Consider the following 25,199-nt stretch of genomic DNA (forward strand, 5'->3'; position numbering starts at 1 on the left):
AATGGCCTCACAAAACTATATTCTGGGTTCCACTGAACATATTTACTGTTTATTAACTCTTAAATACCAGTCTAGCCAACTCCGTTAGATCTGTAGACCTCTCATGCATTGCTTCTTATCTTAAATGTCTTCCGAAAGGCATTTTCACTTGTGCCCATCTTCTCAGACATGGTTTTCAGGCGTATTCATTCAGTTTTATCTACAGGGCTTCTGATGATACTCAGAATCTGTTGAGCTCAGAGAATTTACTAGCACCACCTTTCAGATTAAAAAAAAAACGAAACAACACAATCTCCCAGCTTTATTACCCATTAAAAATTGGCTGGTTGAGAGAATAAACATACTTCAAAGCAGTGTTCCCCATGAGCTGCCTAGCAGAGGCGTGTGGGGTGTGATTCCCAGAGAATTTAGTAAGTATTAACTGAAGCCTAGAAATCTTGAGGTTTATTAAATGCTCCAGGTAACTCTAATGTACCCAGTGCTTGCATTTAAAAGCATGGCAAGTTTGGGATGGACATGTACACACTGCTATATTTAAAATAGATAACCAACAAGGAACTCCTGTAGAGCACAGGGAACTCTGCTCAATATTCTGTAATAACCTACATGGGAAAAGAACCTGAAAAAGAAGAGACATATGTATATGTCTAACTGAATCACTTAGGTGCGCACTTGAAACTGACACATTGTTAATCAACTATACTCCAATATAAAATAGAAATAAATGGGAAAAAAAGACACCAGAGTGAGAGACCTTGAAATAAAGACTTCTGATTCCACACACAAAAAAATAAATTTGAACAGTATGGCAAGAAGTATGCTGACTAGAGCCAACCTAACTCCAGCCTTCCTCACCTGCATCCAGCTGGAAATGCTGCCAACGTGGCATAGTCAACTGGGGACTGGCCAGCTAAATAGGATGCAGACTTAGATTTTCCAGAGTCAGATTAGGTGCTTTTAAAGCAAAATGTCTAACATAGTGTGGAGGGCAGGCGTTTTTCCTGGACAGGTTTCTTGGAGGGCGCGTGGTGTGCCTGTGCTTGTTCTGTGTGGTAACGTGTGTCCACGCCGCGATGCCAGCACCACAGAGCTGATGAGATGCCGCGGTTCGCTAAAAAGACGGGTCAGAGTATCGCCAGGGAGGAATGATGACAAGTGCTGAGAGCTGTTGCAGTCAGCATTTTGGTCTGTTTTTACAGACAGTATTTCTGAGTCCTTAAGGGATGCTTCTCGGAGAAGGCAATGGCACCCCACCCCAGTACTCTTGCCTGGAAAATCCCATGCATGGAGGAGCCTGGTGGGCTGCAGCCCATGGGGTCGCGAAGAGTCAGACACAACTGAGCGACTTCCCTTTCGCTTTTCACTTGCATGCATTGGAGAAGGAGGTGGCAACCCACTCCAGTGTTCTTGCCTGGAGAATCCCAGGGATGAGGGAGCCTGGTGGGCTGCCATCTATGGGGTCGCACAGAGTCAGACACAACTGAAGCGACTTAGCAGCAGCAAGGGATGTTTCTGGGAAGAAGTCAGAGACAGGTCACCTGCTAACTGATGTACCACACAACACAAAACAACGACACTGAGCACATGTCAGGCCTCCACACGGAGAGGTTATGAGTTGCAGTTGGCATGAAGGCTCTGAGCAGATACAGCAGATGGAAAACAGTGGGGCATTCAGCTAGTTCTTCATAGGTGAGCCTCTGTGAAATGGTGGGGGGCACTATGAAGACCCCCCCAGGGCAGTGCACATGCTTGTAGCAACATCAGAAGTCATTACATGGAAATTAGGTATTTTTGATGGGGACTGTCAATCACTAAAAGAAGACCAGATTGAAAGGTTTTTTGAAAATTATACAACTGATGGCAGATCACTATTCTATATGGAAAGAATGCCACTTTCCCAAAGGACTTTAGAGTCCCATCCATTATTGTACTGCAACTTCTGAGAACACAACCACAGCACTCCTGTCTGCAAGTCATAGGACACTTAGCCAGGGTTGTGCACACGGCAGGCTTTCAGTACACGTGTGTTGAATGGGATACAGTGGGATACACAGGTGGTAATAACCAGAAGTCCCACGAATTACTAATTTCTCATCAACTAGTAGATTATTCCATTTCCCTTTCTCTATGAAAAAAAGTTATTCCAAATTTGGGGTCTGTAATGTGAGTTTAGAAGTTATCTATTCCAGGAAACATTTTTTTTCTTAACAAAAAGTACATATTAATAATGTGTGTTAGTGTGTCTGACTCTTTGTGACCTCATGGATTATAGCCTGCCAGGCTCCTCTGTCCGTGGGATTCCACAGGCAGAAGAATATGGAATGGCTTGCCATTTCCTACTCCAAGGCATAGACAATTCTTAGGACTTCTAATTCATACTAGAAGTGTGAGCTTAGTTGACACTGTCTCAAAGTAACCTATACCAAAAGACTTCACTTGAAGTAATCAACATATTCTGTGCATGTGTATGTAACATACATGCTCTTATACCTTGAACACTTGTGTCTCCTTGCCCTCACAAATTCAGATGTTGAGGCCCTAACCCCCAGTGTGATGTTACTTGGTGGTGGGGCCTTGGGGAGATAGTTTAGCTCATGCGGGGAGACTCTCATGAGTCTCATGGGCTTAATGGTCTTATAAAAACTGGAAGAGACACCAGAGTTCTCGTCCTCCAGGTTCATGGACTGGGGAAATGCTGTCTGCCAGCCAGGAAGAATCACCTGAACCCAATTTTGTCAGCATCCAGATCTTGCAATTACAGCTTCCAGAACTAAGAAAAATATCTGTTGCATAAGCCCCCATGTCCATGGCATTTTGTTGTAGCAGCCCAAGTCAATTAATACACATGCTTAAACCCAGGAAGACGAAGCTTGTGAGGCTGTTGCTTGGGTCACCTCCCAAGAGGGCTCTACATAATATAGTCACCTATACTATGTATACATAATATAGCCACCTATACTATGTATACATAATATAGTCACCTATACTATGTATACATAATATACTCTATATAGTCTACATATTGTAGTCACATTTGCTTTTTCCACCCATGACCAATCACCCCCACAACTGATAAATATCACTTGAAATAAAAAAATAAGGCATCTTGATGGAAAGGAAACTGAAACAGTAGGGGGTAAAAGAGCCATACACAGAGTTTCCCAATTACCCTTCGCCATGTCCAGCTCCCCACCACCTCTTCCGTGACCATCCCAAGTCCTGTCTCAGCTTTCCTGGCTCAGAAAGCCCGTTTCATCAGCTCTTTGAAGCTGCGCCATCCCTCAGGGCCGACTCCCGTTGCCGAAGCTCACAAGACTGACGTGTGACACCAGAAGACCGATTCATCAGTTCACAATGAGCGAGGTGAATGTCACAAAGGCCGGGACCAGCACTGATGCCACCAGGGCACGCTCTCCCCACTGGCAGACCTCCACGAGAAGCTTGACCAAAATTAGAAGGTTACTGGTGGCGGTGGAATCGAGACAGAGGCATGAGATGAATCAAGTATCCAATGGCATCGGGCTGAGCGCGCCTGTTGCATCCATTTCCTCACTCGGTTGATCCTGCCAATAAAGCCATACACGGCTGGCTACCTCTCCCCGCGTCCTTCCCCATAACACAACGTCCCTGCCAGTGCAACTACAATACTCCAAGGTCCTGGCCACAGCATCGCTCTCCTCTGGATAGCGTTCGAATGGACACTGCCTATTTTTGCCTCTGTGACTCTTTTTTTCAATACTACTTTGGGTGACCAAGCCTTGGTAGGTTCTAATACACTAAATCAGGTCACAAGGAAATCTTGCTGAACTACAGACATACTACCTATCACGTATGATCACCGTATATGTTCCTGTGCTGTCTCACGGGCTTATTTTAACACTCAGTTGTTGCTGTTCAGTTGCTAAGTCGTGTCCGACTCTTTGCTACCCCATGGACAGCAGCACGCCAGGCCTCCCTGTCCCTCAACCACCTCCCGGAGTTCGCCCAAGTTCATGTCCATTTAACTCTCAGAGGGCAATCTTATTTCTAAGTTCTGGGGGTATGACTCACTGTGTCACTCTTACTCATGGCAACTGAGGTTTCTGTGTGTGAATGCAATTGTCTACATACATGAATTCAACTACACACACAAATGCAATTACCTACATACACGGTCACATACATCTATTTGAATGCCTTTTATTGTTATAACCACGCCCTTTGAACGATTAAGCTATCCCACATGGCCACAGTTTTTAATGTGCCTTTATTTGCCTGTGCCTGGTCTTAGTTGCGGGATGTGGGATCTAGTTCCTTGACCAGGATCGAACCCAGGCCCCCTGCACTGGGAGCACAGAGTCTTAACCACTGGACCACCAGGGAAGCCCCTTTTCCGTAGTTTCTAATTGAACTGTAGAATAATACAGATTTGAGCTAAAAAGTGTAAGACTGAATTAAGACGGGAAACTTCTGAAAATACTGCCGGCTCCTGAAAAGAGGTAACTCACCATGAAAGTTCAAAATATTAGCTATAACAGACATCCTTTTTTCCAAGGGTTAACGACTTCTATGCACGACACATTCATTCCCAACAAAGGAAACATTTGTATCTGGGATATGTAAATGAATCGCGCAGTCTGACTCAGAAAATGTACTTGAAAGCCCTTTCAGAAATGTCTATCCAATTTGATCACCCTGGGAAGAATGCACAGTGGAAAGCACGTTATGCTCCCTTGAGAAGATCAATAATACTCAGTACAGAAAAGGCTTTCTATACAGTTGCCGAAGGTAGTGCTGGCTGTGGGTCAAAGGGGATCACTGCCACCCCCTCCTTAGCTCCTGTCTCAAATAGACCCCTTGTCATCTTGTGCTACTGTGATGTATTTATTACTGAGGGACAACTGGCTCATGTGACGATGTTTTAGCTACGAAAGGGTGGAATGGCATTTTCCCACAAAATTTTCCCCCCTCCTCCAATGCTTTCACGTGACAAAAGGCTTTAAAAAACCTTTTAGTCTGAAAAATTGAGATGACCTCCGCTATCATTTACCTCCTGTTAACACCGACTGGCAATCTCAGGGACCCCATCCCCAGCGGAGTGAACAACAGAACCGAGCAATTACCATCTGCAGACAATAGCGAGTTTGTTTGCTTCCACAGCAGCTCAAGGCCAGGGCTGCTTCATGAAGCTGCTTTGTCTCCCAACTGCCCAGCTGCTCCCAAGAGCATCACTACTGCAAAGGGACAAGAGGGTCCCTCCAGGGTGGCTGAATCCCCTCTTCAGCTCTCACACCCTACAACAAGTAGTTCCCAAGGTGCTTAGGTCTAGGGATGTGGGAATTTCCAGAGAGGCGTTTATTCCTACCCCCCAAAATGGAAAATTTCCCTTTCCTAATCAAACAAGTATGCATTAGGTGATTTCAGTCGACCCAGAGATGGGACACAAATGAAAATAGAACACAACAGAAAGGATGCACATGGAAGAAAACATCCATTGCCACTGGTTTTCTCCCTTGAACTAGTACAGAACTAGTCACTCTATAGTAACTCAATCACTCTGCAACTGAACCCAGCCCTGTCCCAAAGTGCTCTCATGAGAAGAGTCTTGTTAACATGGGCTTTTACTGTCTTCGCCATTTACAGAAAAAAAAAAACAAAAAAACAAAACTCCTGTCCTTCCTTTCTTATTCTCCCGTGCTATATTACAGTCGATGTTCTAGCTTCTACAGGAAGCCTGCTCTTCTGCACACCGTGACGTACCTTGTTCACGCAGCCACACGGATGCCCTGTGGCTTCCAGTACCTTATCACCCTCACTGGAGCCGAACGGGTAATGGACACACCTGTTGTGCAGGGTGCTAGTTATCCAGCTTGATTAACAGAAACCAATGTGGAAAAACTCTTCACCAAGAAAACAAATTTCGATACTTAGAAATTAAGAACATTTCTTTTAGTCTCTTTGCCTGGAAACCTGTTGATCCCTTGAATCAACAGGAAGTTGTTTCTAAAACTATGGAGAATCAATAAAATGGCAATTGCCACCTTTTCCTATAACACATATTAAACATAATCCTATAACATCCTGTAATAAAGAAAGGGATGGAAACAGTCTAGTAGGAAAGCTCTAAGGAGTGAGTTAAATATTTAACCCTACTGTAACTATCTGCTTACTGCTATGGTATAATGTTTGAGAGGCAGATGATCTGGGTTGATTTTGTATGTGCGTGGCTGTCCCTTTCATTTCTTCCATCATGACATACATTCTCCTCTTAGTCTGTGCAGAGGCAACTGTCTTTAAGTGGTGCATTTCTTTACATCCCAACATTCCTTTGAGGTGTATTAAAAACATTAGTCCAATACTTACTAGTTGTTTTCTTTGCTAATGTGATTGTTACAGGTGCCTGATTTTGAGGTATTTGTTTTAGCACCTGTGACGGACCCCAACACATTAATACAACTGCTTGGATGCTTCTTTTAGATTCTCATCTTGTTTATGCTATCAGTTGGAAGTTTGCTGCTCTGGGTGGGAGAGCAGAAGGCGAGGGAGATGCACTGGGGAAGAACAAGCCAGAACTCCAGCACTAACACTCAAGACTTCAGACATGCGTTACGCTAAGCTCCCAATTTTTCCGTAGTCCTGCTGAAATTCAGGGGGCACAGATCTTCAGATTATAAAGAAAAGCAGGCGAAAGGAAACCAGAGGCCACGTTCCTAGCCCCCTACCCTCTCCTATCTCAGCAGGTCCTACCTGCTCCTACCTGCCCCCCGCCCATTGCAGGTCCTACCTGCTCCCACCCCCCACCCGTCCTGCATCCCCCCGACCAACAGCATCGCAGGTCCCACCTGGCTGGTAGAAGTCAGGCGACAGCTCTCGGGCCACAGCTCTCGCGATGTCACACTCCTGGCGGGCGGCCAGCGCGGCCTGGTCTGCTGCGTCGGCTTTGGCTCTCGCGTGGGCGGTCCTACGGGAGCACAGAGGGTGGGTCAGCAAGAGCGGCGCCCTGGTAATTACACAGGACCTGCAAAATGGTCTACGGGGCAGGCGGGGCACGGAAGAAATGCTCAAAGTGACCCTGGCCCCACACCTGCCACAGGAAGTTCTGCACTCATTTCGCTGTGAGACGTCAATGATAAGGCGGATGAACACCTGTGAGTTGCCTCGAGCCTTCTTGCAAGGTTGACGAATGTACATGGAAGTTATGCACAGCTTAAATCAAAGCTTACTGTTCAAAACGTACAGGATCAAATCCCCTATTGACTTGGGCTGGGGGTGGGGTTCTCCTTTTCTGTCCCCCCAACCATGGAGAACAGGACTGGATCATGCAAATTAGTATACAGCCCATGGATTTCATTTCTCTGGTAGAGTCAATGTAAGGATTTGAGTAAGAAAGGTCTGCCCAGTGGTGTGCTAGTAAAGCAGCTCTCTGGGGAACAAAAAAATAGTAAAACTCTGATCTGTAGCATTGACTGACTGCTTTTTTAAAAAATAACTTTTTTTGTTTTTGTTTTTTGGCCATGCTGCGCACCATGTGGGATCTTAGCTCCTTGACCTGAGATTAAACCCGAGCCCCCTGCACTGGAAGTGAGGAGTCTTAGCCACCGGACCATCAGGGAAGTGCCAGCACTGGCTGATTTCTGTGGTGTATTGAAGACATGCTCCCAGCATGGCCAGGTCATGCTACCAGTGTGATTTGCTGAATGTGTAGTTGGGAGCAGACCTACACCATGGGCTCCCCTCTGGGTCTGCTGGGAGAATGTGCCCAGGATGGTTCCAAGAAGTCCATTTAGTTGCTCTTTAAGCACATTTCTTGTGTGAAACAAAAAAGGAGGAGAGAAGTGGAGCTGCAGAGGAGGAAAGGGGTCTCTTTCAGTCTACCACCTTCTCCCTGGCCCAGTTCCTTACCCACTGAAACCTCTGCTCTTTCTAGAGGACTAGGGCTGGGAGAAAGGAAGCAGGGCTAAGAGTGGGCCTCCCTAAGGCAAGACTCATGGAGACTGACATCTGCCTGCCCAAGAAGAGGGGCTTGGATGCTGAGACTGGGTCATCCACTTCCAAAGGAGAAGATCTTGTCCAACTGGTATTTAGATGACGACCCTGGGCACCTACTTCCTATAATTTTATAAACTTCCTATTTTCTTTCATTAGTGCTAGGCAGGCCTATAATAACTAGTAGTAAAAGCTTAGAAAGAGTCTAAAAGAGGTGATAGCACTCATTTCAGAGAGAGCAGGAGAGGAAATGTTGGGAAATGGCATTGTGTCCTAGCCTGGGAGGACAGAGTCTGACCTGAGGATTTGGGGCTAAATGCCAGAGGCCCCATTCTCCAATTACCTTTGCTAACTCCCTGCTCACATCCTGTGCTCTCAGGCAGGGTCCCATTTCACTCCTACTTAGGACCTAGCTGAGCTTGGAGGCTTGCTGCACTATAATATGAAGTGTCATGGAGATTTTTATTTTAGGGATTTTTTTTTTTCTTAGTTTTGGTCCTCTACTATATTTCCACCCCTTCATGGATCACATCCTCGTCGTGGGGAAGGGGCTTGCATAACTCAATGAAGCTATGAGCCATGCTGTGCAGAGCCACCCAAGATGGATGGGTCATAGTGAAGAGTTCTGACAGCATGTGGTCTACTGGAGGAGGGAATGACAACCTACTCTAATATTCTTGCCTGGAGAACGCCATGGACAGAAGGAAAATGCAAGAAGATAAGACACCAGATGATGAGCCTTCAGGTTGGAAAGTGTCCAATATGTTACAGGGGAAGAGTGGAGGGCAATTACTAATAGCTTCAGTAAGAATGAATCGGCTGGGCCAAAATGGAAATGACACTCAGCTGTGGATGTGTCTGGTGGTGAAAGTAAAGTCCGATGCTGTGAAGAGCAATACTGCATAGGAACCTGGAATGGTAGGTCCATCAATCAAGGTAAATTGGACATGGTCAAGCAAGAGATGGCAAAGACTGAACATTGACATTTTAGGAATCAGTGAACTAAAACGGACAGGAATGGGTGAATTTAATTCAGATGACCGTTGTATCTACTTCTGTGATCAAGAATTCCTTAGAAGAAATGGCTTCAAGCTAGGCTTCAGCAGGGTTTGAACAGAGAACTTCCAAATGTACAACCTGGTTTTCAAAGAGGCAGAGGAACCACAAAATCAAACTGCAAAGGAGTTTCAGAAAAAAATCTATTTCTGCTTCATTGACTACACTAGAGGCTTTGACTCTGTGGATCACAACAAACTGCAGAAAATTCTTCAAGAGATGTGAGTACACGGTCACATGTAAGCAGGTCAAAAAGCAACAGTAAGAACCAGACATGGAACAATGGACTAGTTCAAAATTGGGAAAGGAGTATGACCAGGCTGTATACTGTCATGTCACCCTGCTTATTTAACTTATATGCAGAGTATATCATGCAAAACGCCAAGCTGGATGAATCACAAGCTGGAATCCAGACTGCCAGGAGAAATATCAACAACCTCAGATATGCAGATGATACCACTCTAATGGCAGAAAGTGAAAAGGAAGTAAAGAACCTCTTGATGAGGGTGAAAAAGGAGAGTGAAAAAGCTGGCCTGAAGATCAAGATCCTGACATCAGGTCCCATCACTTCATGGCAAACAGAAGGAGAAAAAGTGGAAGCAGTGACAGATTTTCTTTTATTGGGCTCCAAAACCACTGTGGACTGTGACTACAGCCACAGAATTAAGAGATGGTTGCTCCTTGGAAGGAAAGCTATGACAAACCTAGACAGTGTATTATAAGGCAGAGATATCACTTTGCAGACAGAGGTCTGTATAGTCAAAGCTATGGTTTTTCAGTAGTCGTGTACAGATGTGAGAGTTGGACCATAAAGAAAGTTGAGTGTCAAATTGATGCTTTAAACTGTGATGCTGGAGGAGACTCTTAAGAGTCCTGTGGACTGTAAGGAGATCAAACCAGTCAACCCTGAATATTCACTGGAAAGACTGCTGCTGAAGCTGAAGCGCCAATATTGTGGCCAACTGATGGGAAGAGCCGACTCATTGGAAAAGACCCTGATGCTGGGAAAGATTGAGGGCAAGAGGAGAAGGGGGCAGCAGAGGATGAAGTTGGCTGGATAGCATCACTGACTCAATGGACATGAGTGAACAAACTCCAAGAGACAGTGGAGGACAGAGGAGCCTGTTGTACTATACAGTCCATGGGTTGCAAAGAGTCGGGCACGACTTAAGGACTAAATAACAGCAATACTATATTCCCAAGGCACAGAACACTGCTTGGCACATAGTATTTATTGAGGGATCGTTTCATAAATAAAAGAATGAAGGATGTTTTCTTAGGAACAGGTGGCTAGTCACTTAAAAATGGATTGACAAAACTACAGAGAGAGTAAATAGATCAGCAGTTTCCAAGGGTTCAAGGTGAAAGCAGGTGAGGGATGAAGAAGAGGATCACCGGGAATATTTAGGGGGCTGAAACTATTCTGGATAATCCTCTAATGGGGGGGACACACGACATCATGCTCTTGTCATAACCCACTGAACTGTACAAAGAGTGAACCCTAGCATATAGTACGGACTTCTAGTTAATACTAACATATCCATGTGGATTCCTCAATTGTATCAAATGTACCCACTACTGCAAGATGTTAATAACAAGGGGAATTGGGTGTGGATGTGGGCAGAGGAGGTATGCAGAAACTCTGTATTTCCTGCTCAATTTTTTCTGTATACTTAAAACTGTTCTAAAAAATAAAGTGTATGAATTAAAATTGAAAAAATCAAATTCATCAGAATTATTATTTATGAATTACAGAGGGTATTTTAGATGGTCCCTGTTGATAGGGTATGGAGATAAGATCAAGAGGGTTAGAACATATTCCTAAAAACCCCCATGAGGAAGCCAACACTGATGAGGCTTTAGTTCCATGTGTTGGGCCTGAGACTCTGGATGCCCTCTCTTATGCTCTTTCAGTTTCTCAGAATCTCAATTCTTTTTTGTCCTCAGAATTATTTTCCATTTTATCTGCTATACTTAGCTCGAGCCTAATTATGTCTAGGTACCATAATTAATGAAGCCACAAGAGTACAGTTATCTTGCCCTATAATAAAATCTGCTAGCCTTTCAATGATAAACTTATAAAAATCAAGTACTATTTATTCTGACTCAATCACAACCCACCACCGTGGAGTGAAATAAATGGTGGAAGTATTTCCACCACTTCAGACAGCAAGCTAAACTGGAAAACAGACAAACACAGCTTAACCTTTCTGCAAATGTATTTTGGAAGCACTGCATCAGCGAAGCCTTAACCCTTTACTACCTGTTCTTTCCTGTGAGACCAGACAAAGGCGGTGGGGGGACCTTTTCCACTGAGTGCCCCTCCCTGTGTCAGCGCTTCTGCGTGACTGCCATGATGGTCAAAACCAGAGTCAAGCCTGAAACCAGGTGTGTGCCCAGGAGCTTCTGGTAATCCTGGACCTGATAACAAGAAATAGAAGAGGGACTTCCCTGGTGGTCCAGTGGTTGAGCCACCTGCCAATGCAGGGGACGTGGGTTCAGTCCCTGGTCTGGGAAGATCCTACATGCTATGAGCAACTAAGCCCATGCATCACAACTACCGTGCGCCTGGAGCCTGTGCTCTGCAACAAGAGAAGCCACCGCACATTGCATTGCAATGAAGAACAGCCCCCACCCCCACTGCAACTAGAGAAAGCCCACGCACAGCAACAAAGACCCAGTTTAGCCAAAAATAAATAAATAATTTTTTAAAAGTAGAAGAGAACAGGAAGCCATCTGAGTTTGCTGTCATCAAAAGCGCTGTGGGGTTGGGCCATTGATACATCTTGATTTTGTCCAGGGGAAAAATCTGGGCTTGACCCCGGTTCACGTGATTCATGTGTTCCAATCCCAGGCTCAGTTCTCGAGCAACGCACAATCCCTTAGTCAGTAAGACACACCAAAATGACATTGTTCGAGGGTCGGTGGTGGGGGGTTGGTGGTGGGAGAGAAGACAGGTGGAAACTACTCAAAGTGGATGCCTGGCTGCTTCCAGATGGCTGTTCATGCGAAACACATCCACACAAAGGAGCGCTCACACATGCCCAAGATTTTGTTTACTCCAAAGACTGCTGACACCCATCAATCTTCAGACCCTCAGGGACCTCCTAATTCCATCATCATCATCTATACTTTCTCATATCAAATGCAGCAAAAAGTAAGGAGAAAACACCATCTCTCAGGCATCAGTGGCTGACTTTCTTTTAGGTCCTACTTTTATCAATAAACCAGTTTTAACATGTAGAGTTACTATTTTGGGGTGAAGAGCTACGGAGCGTTCTGGGTCACTGGCTAAGCTGGTACGGCAGGTAAGTGACCCTCACCCAGACATAAGCCCTTGCAAAGGTCACTTGCGAACAGCCCAAACAACAACAGTGGAAGTTCTGAATGTCAGGCATCATTGTACTCAAACCTTAATTATAACTTGTTGCTTTACAATCAGTTAGTAGTGTAGTCACTCAGTCATGTCCGACTCTTAGTGACGCCATGGATTATAGTCAACCAGGCTCATGGGATTCTCCAGGCAATATGGAGTGGGTTGCCATTTCCTTTTCCAGGGTATCTTCAGGGATTGAACCTGAGTCTCCTGTACTTGCAGGTGGATTCTTTGCTGTCTCAGCCACCAAGGAATTTGATGAGAATTTTTTTTTCTTTAGAGACTAAAATATGTGTTGCATGAACTTTCAAGTCACCTTACTCAGAACAAAACAATCTGGCTTTCTCAGTTTTTCTTAAACATTATAATGTTTTTAGAAAAAAAAGGAAAAGCACATAAATAATACATGGAACATGCTCAACACATGCTACTAATGAGGCACACGCAGGCCCCTTAGACAACTGTTCCAGCTTCTTTCCATATTTTATGCACCTATTCACTGACACAGCAGATAAAGATTTTAATCTAGAATGAACCAGAATTTGGCTAAAGGTAAAACTGTATATAATATTTATAATTTTCTATTTCTATTGTTTACATTTTCTTCCCAACAAAAAACTGCTTTGAAAAAAAATGTTGATTTTGATGTGTCTTAAAATTTGTTATGTTCAAAGTGAAGCTGCCTGATCTGACTCTGAAAATTTGATGGCAGAGGCTGTCATTGATTGGTTCAGGAGCTATACATGTAATCTGCTTTGATTTCCATACACTTACAGGAAATTATTAGTGACATTTAAAAACCACAGTAATTGAGGGACTTCTCTGGTGGCCCAGTGGTTAGGAGACACTGCTAGTGCAGGAGACAGGGGTTCAATCCCTGGTCTGGAAGTAAGGTCCACATGCCATGGGGCAACTAAGCCTGTGCGTCGCAACTGTTGAGCCCACACACCCTGGAGTCCAAGCTCCGTGACAAGAGGAGCCGCTGCAATGAGAAGCCCACATGCCGCTACTAGAGAGCTGCCACTGCTCTCCACAACTAGAGAAAACCTGCAACAATGAAGACTCTGCACCTCAACAAAGACCCAGTACAGCCAAAAATTTTTTTAATGTTAAAAAAAAAAAAAAGCAATGGTGCATAAGACTCCAGATCTTAGATAAAGGCAACTCTATTTTTTCCAGCTGCTCAAGCCTGGACCCTGTAAGTCATCCCCGTTGCCTCCTTTTCTCTCACGGGCCACATCCACGGTCAGCAAAGGAGGCTGGCAGGACCTTCAACACACGCCTGACACCACCACATCTCCTTCTTGTCACTGCTCCTGACCGGGTCGCATCTCACTGGTTCCTGCAGAGGCAGAATTGGATCTTCCTGCATCTGTCCATGCAGCCCACCATTCCACTTCCCTTCTGGTTCCCTTGAAACTGCCTGACAATAACCACCAGTCTTTCCTGGGTTATGGCGTCACGTTCAAGAAAATGCCAACAATTGACCTGTTAGCCTTCCTTTTGGGCTGTGACATTATTCACTTATGAGAGCTAGCCTTGCAAAATCCAGTTACCCTGCGTATACAGTGTAGTTCTAACGAAGAAATTAGTGTGTTAAGCAAGGAATAGTCTTAATATGAACAAGAAACGGATGTTTCCACAGCTCTCAGCTAAAAAGCAAAGGTGTGATGTGTAACTGCTTTCTCAGTATCGATGTGCTTCTCCACTCAGACCAACTCGACGGGATGCAGCGTGTACAGCTGCTAAGGCACAGGTCGGGCCCTGAGCTGCCCCTCCTGACGTCTAACTTCCAGTCTCACACACAGACCTATTCACTGGCATAGCTCCTGCTGATTTTAATCTGCAACAGGCAGAGTCAGCAAAAGCGCCTCAGTAAATTTGGTTTGGAAAAACTACTTCTGATGAGTCCCATCTTTACACTCATTAGTTCTTGAATGTTAATGTTTTCTTCCAATGTTGCTTTTTTCTTTTGTAAAAGGCAGGACCAGGAATAGTCACTTCAAAACTGTGTTCTTGGGTCCTGGTTTAGAACAAGTGACAGCATCAGCAAATAGCTGTCTCTTTTGCCAGGGCGGTTCATTGCTTCCTTTTCTAAAGGCATTATCAAGTTATATAGATATAAAATGTAGCTTAAGGGGTGTGCTATCCCCATTGAAATGTGGCTTTGGTATTTTAAGGGCCCCAAGTCTTGCAGAGATATGATGACATGGGCTTTTCAACTGTGGGCAGGCTGAGGCCAATCTAGTCACAGATGGTTCCTGTCTATGAGATCAGAAGTCTTATACCACATTACATTAATGGCCTTGGAGATGCCTCCACAGAAGCATAATTCATATCAAGCCTTGGCCTTTTACCCAGCGGAGATAGGAGGATGAACCGAGATAGTCTCTGAACGAAGATTCATACAAAGAATGTGAAATGCTGTCCATTATGTGGATTACTGTCATGCTCATAAAGATCTAGGAGATATATTTCCTCTTAAATTTGGTGCCAGGAAAAATCTGGTCTGATGACATGCTGGTGTGCTTCCTTGCATCACAGAATGAGAACCACAATATTGTTTCTCTTTTTGTTACAGCTACTGGGAAACCTGGAATAAAATTATTGTCAATCCATGTGTATGGTTATCTCCTCTAATGACATGGCTTAACATTCCCTAGCATCAGGAATGCTCTTATGTATGTGACTTATAATGCCCTGAAAATCCTTTTTGGAGACTGGCCGGATATTGAAGAAAGATTACTGGATCAATAAGCTCTTATTATACTAAGTTTTCTTAGTCCTGAGAGTGTGTGAATGCTTAGGGACATATGTGATTTACTTGGGGACAGAATAGCCAACCACGCAGTTTCCTTTACAGATATTTTTTCTATATCCAGAACACTTTCAAGCTTGGAAAATGAGTCCTCATTCTTAAGTACATTACAGGCTCTATTCCCTAACATTTTATCAAACTTAATAAGCTTAAAGGTTATATTCTCTGGACAGGCCAGGCCAAAAGCACATTTCTAATCCTCAGCTAGAATAAGCTAAATAATTGGCTATCTTCTACTTTACTCTGGGTTTTATAAAATTTATCTAAAATTTACCTTGCTGTGTAATTTACACATTAAGACAAATTTGGTGCAGAAACAATTTTAAGGGATGTTTTATTCTTGAAATAATGTTTAGAGAAAAGTCCTTTTAATGAGTGTTATTCTACAGTTAAAACACATTACACTAAATAAGACTAAAACTCCATTTTATGGGAGAAAATATTTGCTGATCATTTGTCTGATACTTGGATAGTATCCAGAATATATAAAGAACTCTTACCACTTATGTAATAAGAACAATTAAAAAATGGGCAAAGGACCAGAAGAGACGTTTCTGCAAAGATACAGAAATGGCCGGGAAGCACATGAAAAGGTGTTCAACAACACTAATCGTAAGGGAGATATAAATCAAAACCACAATGAGATACTACCTCATACCCACTATGATGGCTACTACTGAAAAAAAACCACTCAAGCTAACAAGTATTGGCAAGGAAGTAGAGAACTTATAAACCTGGCACACTGCTGTCGGAAACAGTATGGTGGGCCCCCCACAATGAAAAATGCAACTGCCGTGTGATCCACCAATCCAACTCCTTGGTATATACACCCCAGACTGAAAGCGGGGTCTCAGAGAGATATCTGTACACCCACATTCACAGGGGCGTTATTCACAACAGCTGAAAGGTAGAAACCACCCAAGGATGCCTCTATGAAAGAAGGGAGGAATGAAACACAGCCCAGTCGCACATGGAACAATTGTAATGTGTGTGGGCTCAGTCATGTCCAGCTCTTTGTGACCCCCTGGACTGCAGCCTGCCAGGATCCTGTGTCTATGGAATTTTCCAGCCAAGATTATTGGAGTGGGTTGCCACTTCCTACTCCAGGGGATCTTCCTGACCCAGGGATCTAACCCGAGTCTCCTGCACTGGTAGGTGGATTCTTTACCACCAAGCCACCTGGAAAGTCCACATGGAATGTTGCTTGTGTGTGTGTGTGTGTGTGTGTGTGTGTGTGTGTATGTGTGTTGCCTATGTGTGTTAGTCACTCAGTTGTGTCTGACTCTTTGCAGCCTCATGGACTGTAGCCTGCCAGGCTCCTCTGTCCATGGGATACTCCTGGCAAGAATACTGGAGTGGGTTGTCAGAATGTCAGCCTTAAAAAGGAAGGAATTTCTGATGTGTGCTATATCATGGATGAATCTTCCATGGAACTTAATGCTAAAGAAATAAGCTAGTCACAAGAGGATAAACTTTGTATGATTCCATTCCCAGGAGAAACCTAGAAGAGTCAGCCTCCTAGAGTCACAAAGTAGAAGCGTGGTTGCCAGAGGCTGGAGGAGGGAGAACAGGGAGTGGTTATTTAATGGGTAGAGTTTAGTTCTGGAAAATGAAGAAGTCTGGAGATTGGCTGCAGAGCAATGTGACTGCACTTACAGCTGAACTGTACATGCAAAAACGGTTAAGATGATAAATTTTATGTTATGTGTATTTTACAGTGAAAAAAAATCTAAAAAAAAAATCACCCATGAATAAATATTTCCAGAATATTCTATGTATCCAGAGGAAGTGAGAAGACCAAAGGTTGGGTCATCAGATGAGACATTGCTTCATTAATCCTGGCTGGGGCAAGCTGGGGAAGCTATGTCAAGCGAGGCGAATGGTGCTAAGGAAGAGCCAAAGGATCTTTAAGGGAAGAAGTGTCAGAACTTTGAAACGTGCAGGCAGCCTCCATATTTGTTTTGCTAGCTCTTACCATAACGCCTGGCACAGCAGTAATCCTCAAATATTGGTGGAATAAATAAATAGGTAAAGGGGCTTCCCTGGTGGTCTAGTAGTTAAGAATCTGCCTTGCAATGCAGGTTGCAGGGGACTCAGGTTTGATCCCTGGGCTTGATCAGATGGTAAAGAATGTGCCTGCAATGAGGGAGACCTAGGTTTGATCTCTGGGTTGGGAAGATCCCCTGGAGAAGAAAATGGCAACCCACTCTAGTATTCTTGCCTGGAGAATCCTATGGACATTCATGTCAATGTATGGCAAAACCACTACAATACTGTAAAGTAATTAGTCTCCAATTAAAAAAAAAAAAGAATCCTATGGACAGAGAAGCCTGGCGGGCTACAGTCCGTAGGGTCATGAGGAGTTGGACACACTTCTGACTAACACTTTCACTTTCACAAGGAACTAAGGTCCAACATGCCACAGAGCAACTAAGCCCACACACCAGAACTAGAGAGTCCGTGGGCTGCAATGACAGATCCCACCTGAGACAGCTAAAGAAATATATAAATACTTTAAAAATAAATAAAATAGGTAAGAGAGAGAGAAACCTAAAAGATAACCCCAAGGTTTCCAACTTGGTATGCAGATGGACAGCTTTACTACACAGAGATGCTGTATAGATGGAAGGATGGACAGTTTGAAAGGGGATACATTCAAGCAGGATTTTCTACAACCTACGCATTTCAAGTTGGAAATGAAGGCTGCAATGCAAAGTTAAGGGTCAAGGTGAGCAACAGCAATGTGGGTCATGTGATCACAGATGGTGGAGGAGTCCATCAGATGAGTATGTCAACAAAGCGAAGGATGGAGACAAAATGTCCCAGGGACCTGATGGAGGAAATGAAGTGAGAGGCAGTGGCGTAAAGGCAGAAGGTGAACTTCCAACGGAAACTTTCAAATTTCCTGTTCTTGGGTAAGACCTGTGCTCCTCTTAGGAAGGAAGTGGGCCACATCTGAATTTGTCTGAGGCAGCTGCACTGGCTGGTGGATTTGGAGGCAGCTGAAATGAGCCAGCATGGTTTAGAGTCTGAGAAAGGGGTCGTCTGTCAACCTTGCTCTGTGCTGGAGAAAGGTGATGGTAGGTTTGTTGAGAACCTCCAAGACAGCAGTTCTAACAGGAAGGTCAGGGGACATCCTGGGTGCCCCAGCAGTTAACACTCTGAGCTTCCACTCCAAGTGGTGTAGGTTTGATCCCTGGTCGGGGAACCAAGATCCCACCATGTGGTCAAAAAAAAAGTTTTAACAAGAAGACCACTGCAGAAACCAGTCCAAAGAGGGTCGGTGAGGAAGGAAGAGAGGAAGCAGAGGAAGCAGGTGTGAGCCACATGCTGGTGACTTCTGACCCAGAAAGGAAGAGGAAATTTGGACAGTGACCAGGGGGATTAGCTGGGCTAAGGAAAAAGGCACTTTACTTGTATCCATGACAGCAGATCCTATTGGAAGGCAGGAAGAAAGATGCTCAGAGAACAGGAGAAAATGAAGAGGCTTTGAGAAGGTGACACTGTTGGAGTCGGGTCTTAGACAAAGAAAAATAAAAGAAACAGGAAAACAAATGCTGGGTTGATTCAGTGTTTTAAAATTATTTAAAGGATCCTAAGCTTGCAATCTGATCCAGTATTTCTGCCTAGAAGACTCCATGGACAGAGGAGCCTGGCAGGGGAGTGTATGGGGTGGCAAAGACTCAGACATGGCTGAGCGCAGGACACAGCACAGCAAGCCTGAAAGAGACAGAGAGTGTGGACTCTGGAAACCAGACAGACCTGGGCTTAAACCCACTGATCACATCCTAGCTGTGCCACTTTTGCCTCACTTTCCTTACCTGTATAATGGCAATGATATTACCTTGTACAGTTGCTAAGGTCAGAACTGAGTTCTATGAAGTACTGAGGACTAATGCAGAGAGGGTATTTAGTTGATAAACGGCCACTATTAGTCTCTGGCTGAAATGTAGGGCTGGTAGGGAAAATCTGGGTGCTTAAAGAGGTGAAGATTTGCAATCAGGATTGTACAAAAGTTCTAAGAAAGGAAAACGAACTGCGACATAGCACTGGGAGGACCTGATTTTAGGCTGACATAACTTTGCATCTCTCTCTGGCAGGGGTCTCTTTTCTAGAAGCAGAGAAGGAAGAAGGGGGCCCTTGATGCAGGGCAGAAACCTGAGCGAGGAGGATGGAGATGAACCCACCTCAGAGCTCTGGGAAGGGGGGACCGGTGCACTGCCAGGGGGAGACTCTGAAATACAGAGGGTTAAGTTAGGAACCACTGACCAATGTGAAGGCTATCAGGAAACTGTAAAGTCATATAAATGCAGACTATTATTACAGTTTTAGGTGCTTTTTAGTTGCTTAAAATAAGGCTTCTTTCCCATGGCCAATTTCATAGAAATGGCCTTATTTTGACTAAATCTCACTCAAGTTATCAAGCCTTTAGTCACAAAAGGTGGGTCAAACTATTTCAAAATGGATGCATATTCGGTAAAATGAAATCAGATATAATCATGACCACATTTCTTTTTAGTGTTGTAATAGAAACATCTGGGTGTGCCCAAAAAGAACTTCAAAACCTTCGGGATCTAAGCAGACCCTGTGGGTAGTGATGAGAACTGTCAGGTCAAGGCTGTTTGTATTTCCACGTCAGTGTTGTTATGCTTTTTGTCCTTTACCAACAGTCACTGTGGTGACAGATTAAAGGTATGACTAAGAATTAGAGCAATGTAAGACTATCTAGTGGTCAAAACACACGTCGGCAGCTAGCAGTGTTCAGCCGAGTGACTAATGGACCCCAGTGAAGGGTCACGGGCAGACCTAATTTCCTCTTCGTGGGGCAGACGCACACTGGGTGTGCACTTGCTGGTGCTAACATGATCCCATTTCATAAATACTTAATCACCAAAAAAAAAAAGCAAACATTATTCATGCCTTTAAAATGACACAAACTAGAACTCTTCCCCCCCCCCTTTTTTTTTTTTAAATTTTACTTTATTTTATAATACTGTATTGGTTTTGCCATACATCAACATGAATCTGCCACGGGTGTACATGAGTTCCCAATCCTGAACCCCCCTCCCACCTCCCTCTCCATACCATCTCTCTGGGTCATCCCAGTGCACCAGCCCCAAACATCCTGTATCCTGCATCTTAGTTGAAACACAGTCTCTTAAGTAGTAAGATATCCGTTTTGTAAATTACCTAAAATGGCTCTCGACCTGTCAAGATAGTGACCAGTAAGGCACTGGCTCCTCTGCTGGGCATGGGACGCTAAATATGAACCTGCTCGGGACTGGCTCCGCAAGCCATTCTGCATCAGAAGTTCTATCGTATTTAAAAGACGGGTTTGGGAGTTGTTGGGTTTGGGACAGCTCTGCTTTTTGAGGAATGACAAAGTAATAGGAGTACAGTTATTCTCTCAGCAAACCATTTAACTCACTTAACCTTTCCTAGTAGCAATGTTTCCCTGTAGGAACGTTTGTAGGAACTGTAATTCAGTGACTGCACTGATTTCACACCTAATCTGTGACAAGAACACATTCCATAGTTTCACTTTTAAAAAGATACAAATGAACTTGTCTACAAAACAGAAACAGAGTTACAGATGCAGACGACAAGCGGAGGCTTACCCTGGTAAGGCGGGGGGAGGGATGAACTGGAAGACCAGGATGGACATACACGACGGTGTACAGCACAGCAACCGGTAGGAACTTGCTGTGTGTAACAAATGTGTTCTCAGTCACCAGCGTGTCCCCAAGTGCTGTCGCTGGCCAGACTCCTCTGCCTGTTGGAGAGGGTTTCCATTTTCTCCTCTAGGGATCTTCCCAACCCAGGGACCAAACCCCTGTTTCCTGCCTTGGCAGGTGGATTCTTTACCACTGAGCCACCTGGGGACTCTATATGATACCCTGTAATGGCCAATATGGGAAAAGAGTCTCAAAAAGAGTGGATACATGCGTAACTGATTCACTGTGCTGCACACAGAAAACCAAGACATTATAGATCAACTATACTTCAATAAACTTTTTTTAAAAAGAAAAATAAAGTCCTTGACTGCTATCAGTTCAAATTTTCAGTCTTTTGTTGCAACAGATATTGGGGACACTAATGTAATGAGCACAAAGGATTTACTTGACTTTCGTTAACCTTCTAGTTTTGAGGAGATGATTCTTGACAGTTCTGCTTTGCCAGACAGATTAAAAACCACAATTAGAACCGGAAGGGCCTCGGAGAGCCCACGAAGTCCTTCCCCTGTGGTCAGATAATGACTCTCCCTTCTGTAGAAATTTAAAACTCAGAGAGACCAAGCAACAAACTCAAAGTCACACAGTAATCCAGTGGGATGAACAGGCAGAGGCCAGGTCTCCAAAGGTTTAGGGCAAAGCTGGTAGCTATGCTGTAAAGAGAGATTTCTGTACTGCTGTCTACAGATCTTGTGGTAGCAAATGTCCATGATCTATTTCGTCTTCAAGTTATAAACCTTCCTTTCTGCTATAAATATTCCTTCATACCCACAGTTCTTATAGTCATGCTTTCTCTTTATTGAGTCTACTGCCCTCCTTATTTATTATCTTTAATATTAATAGATTTTGACTTGTACTGAAAAATGCAGATGAGGTGCTTTCTTCTCCTACATATTTTTAAACCAGTTTTGGCTGACTTTCAAGTGAAATGCAGCTTAGAAAATATCTTACTAAAGACTAGGGGGAAAAATTGGTTTTCATCAAGGTTATTCTTCAGCAGGAACATTTTAGGTGGTGTTAAAAATACTGCAGATTCATCTAACTCATAGTTGCCTTCCCCAAACCACCAAATTAGTAATTAACGCCTCCAAGTTTAAAAGGAAATATCAGAAGATCATCTAGCTCCTCCTGAATTCTTAAAAAGTTTTCTTTTTTTTTTCCACGTGGGAATCTTAAAAAAACAACAACATGATTTTATCTGTTTTTAAGCATTTGGCTGCGTTAAACCAAGAACAGAAAACTTTCATCCCATATTGAATGGATAAGATAATAGCTTACTTACCCCAGAACACTGAGAAAAATGGTGGCTGGAACAAATATGTAAACCAGGATGGTTGCTTTTCTGCTCAGTACCTTTAAATAACACTTGGTATAATTTGGACTGGGTTGGGGTGGGGTGGGGCAAAGGCGGTTTTGAAGATGAACACATGTATGTTGAACAAAAAGAACTGTGTGCTTCTCCTTCATTAGAGATGGGGGTGGAAATGCAAGGCAGAATTCAAACAAATTAAGTAAAAGGGTCATGTTAAATTCTGGCTCAAATAATAGGAGTCTTTTCCTTCATTCTTGATAGACTGTCAGTGAGCTGCCTCAATAAAATATCCTTGTGGGACTTATAATACTTGGATTATTCTTGATCAAGAGCCTGCTGTTGGCTTGCGTTTCTGCTCTAGACACTTTCTGATGAACTTTTAACCTTTACTTTTCTTCATAGGGGAATTAATGGACTGCGGGGCCTGGGAGGCAATGCCATGCAGGTCGGTGGGATGGATGAACCGCTGTCACTGGGGAATGTGGGGTTGCCTTCTGGGATCCATTCCTTAGTGCCAGATGCACTGATCCCAACGGAAGGACCCCTCACCAGCCCGAAATTCAGACTGAGTCTCCAGAATTCCAAGCACAGTGGGCACACTGCACATGCTAAGAATGAGGCAGAACATTTAGGCTCTGAGCCCTGTTTGGGGCTTCTCTGGTGGCTCAGATGGTGAAGAATCTGCCTGCAATGTGGGGGATCCAGGTTTGATCCCTAGGTTTAGGAAGATCTGGAGAAGGGAAGGGCTACCGGCTCCAGTATTCTTGCCTGGAGAATTCCATGGACAGAGGAGCCTGGTGGGCTACAGTTCATGGGGTCATAAAGAGTCAGATGTGACTGAGCAACTTTCACTTCACTTGGCACTTAGGAAGGGGTTTTCTCTGAGGCCCAAGAATTCAAAGTCTACTGTCATTTTGTAAATGAGAAAGCACACTGAACTCGGGAGGGATAAGAAGAATTGCCCACCAAACCCTGAAGTCTGCCCGCCCCCTGGCTGAGAGTGGCCCAGTGTCAGCAGGAAGCTCCTGGGCCTTCCCTACTGCTTCTCAGCTCTGACAGTTGCTGAAAGGCTCCAGGTTTACCTCCAAGAGTGGGCTACACTTTCCAGGTCCGATTTCCTGAATGTACTAGGTGTCAGGCAGTGGGAGGAGGACTGCAGAAAGTTCTTTTTTCCCCTTTCAGTAGTGTCAGGACAATCACAGAATCTACTTAGAATGACGACAGACTTGATGACCGAAGGATGTGCCCTTGTCTTACAGGTGCTGGGGAGTAGAAGCGTGAGAAATCCACTTTTACTTGAGGCTGAGAACCTCGGAGCCTTTAGACACTCTGGAGGACTCTGTGGAAACCTGTAAAGTACGTTTATAATTCTGGACCCCAATGGACTGTAATGGACACAGTTAGGGAGGAGGCTTCCCATTTTTCACTCTGCTCTGACATGAATGAGATGGGGTAGGAAATAGAAAAAGCCCTCTTTATAGCTTCATATGCAATCCCTTTGGGCTGACCAGTAACCCTGAAAATGTACAGGACATCAAGGAAAGGGGAGGCTGGGAGGCTAATGAGTCAGTCATCAAGTCTGGAGGAAGCCCATCCCGAAGAAGGCACCATCCTTAGAAAGATGCGGGGATGCCTCTGCACTCCAGTCTTTCCCAACGAAGAATGGGAATGTTACTGTTCCAGAGTAAGGAGGAGAGGTAAGGATTAGGCTCTTTCCATGCAAGACAAGGAAGCTTGAAGCTGGTGAGTGACTCACTGCTCCACGATTCTGTTCCTGGGAGCTTTTACTGACAACACTCATGTCCTGCTGTCCCATGTCTTTCTACTGACATGTCTCCAGGTTTCAGATCACGTGTGAATCTGTGCTCTCTAAAATAACCGCTCCTGGCCCATCTCCTTTCAAGGCTGTCCACATTCACATTTCATGATCAGCTCCTAATGTCTGCTATGGCAAACAAAACATCAATGTACTCAATCATCTACAAATGTCCAGAAATGCCTTCAAATTATTTGCTATTCCAGGCAACACCCCCAAGTCTACTTAACTCTAAATTCATTTTTCTTCTCCTACTGATTATATTGTCCATGTTCACCATCCTGCTCTGACCCTTCTGTAACTCTGGTGGTGAAATGAAAGCTTTTTTTTTTCCCCCTTCAATTTCTCTCTGGCCGGTGATCACTGTTGGCAACAGTTAATTGTAAATAGGAAACTTCTCTGCAATGTTTTTCTAAGACGTCACAACAGCAGCAGCTCAAACGGGTGAGCCGGTACAGCCTGACAAAATAAAAAAGGTCCTCATGCTCAGAGAACAGACTCTATGATTTCAATACCTTTAGACCATCAAATTTTTGCACCTGGTCTTAGGTCCTGGATATGTTCCAGGGTCTCCTAGTTTATAGTCTAGAGGAACTTGAGTAGAATGTGTACCCTGCTGCTGTGTGAAAACTGTGTAAATCTTAATTATGCTGAATTGCTTCACTGTGCTTTTCAGGTTTCCACTTCTACTTGTCTGTGTGTTCATTCTGTTAGTTTTTGAGAGTTTGATATTGAAACTCCAACTAAAAATCTTAACTTATCTACCTTAAAAAACTGTAATATATATAGTTGAACTATATATAACCTTGTTCTATATTTTCCAAGTCTCAGGTAAAGGTGTTATCATATTTTCATAGTTAAAATAATAATACATTTTTAAAAAGGTTCACATGCTCATCTGAGAGAGAAAGGTCTCTGTTACTCCCTGAACTCTGAGACACTACAGTAAGTCACCACAGTCACACATTTCAATATGATAAATAACTTCTCGCTATTTAATTTTTAAAGTATCTCTTCCATAGTGCTGGCATAATTTCAGAAACCAGCTTATCAACCATGGTTCTCAAGGTCTGAAATTTAGATGCTATCAGATGACGAACTCCTCATATCACTCACTAAAAAGT

The 25,199-nt window shown here is 44.0% G+C and overlaps 1 protein-coding gene across 1 annotated transcript in view; it reads right to left on the minus strand.

Annotated features, from left to right (window-relative positions):
- Nucleotides 1–25,199, minus strand: part of JPH1 (junctophilin 1) — an 84,974-nt gene that overhangs the window by 11,135 nt on the left and 48,640 nt on the right. The window contains exon 3 of the mRNA XM_068983957.1: nucleotides 6,822–6,940. Within this exon, the coding sequence (XP_068840058.1) occupies nucleotides 6,822–6,940 (119 nt within the window). The remainder of the gene's footprint in view (nucleotides 1–6,821; nucleotides 6,941–25,199) is intronic.

This window comes from Capricornis sumatraensis, chromosome 11, assembly GCF_032405125.1.
Source record: "Capricornis sumatraensis isolate serow.1 chromosome 11, serow.2, whole genome shotgun sequence".
Lineage (NCBI taxonomy): Eukaryota > Metazoa > Chordata > Mammalia > Artiodactyla > Bovidae > Capricornis > Capricornis sumatraensis.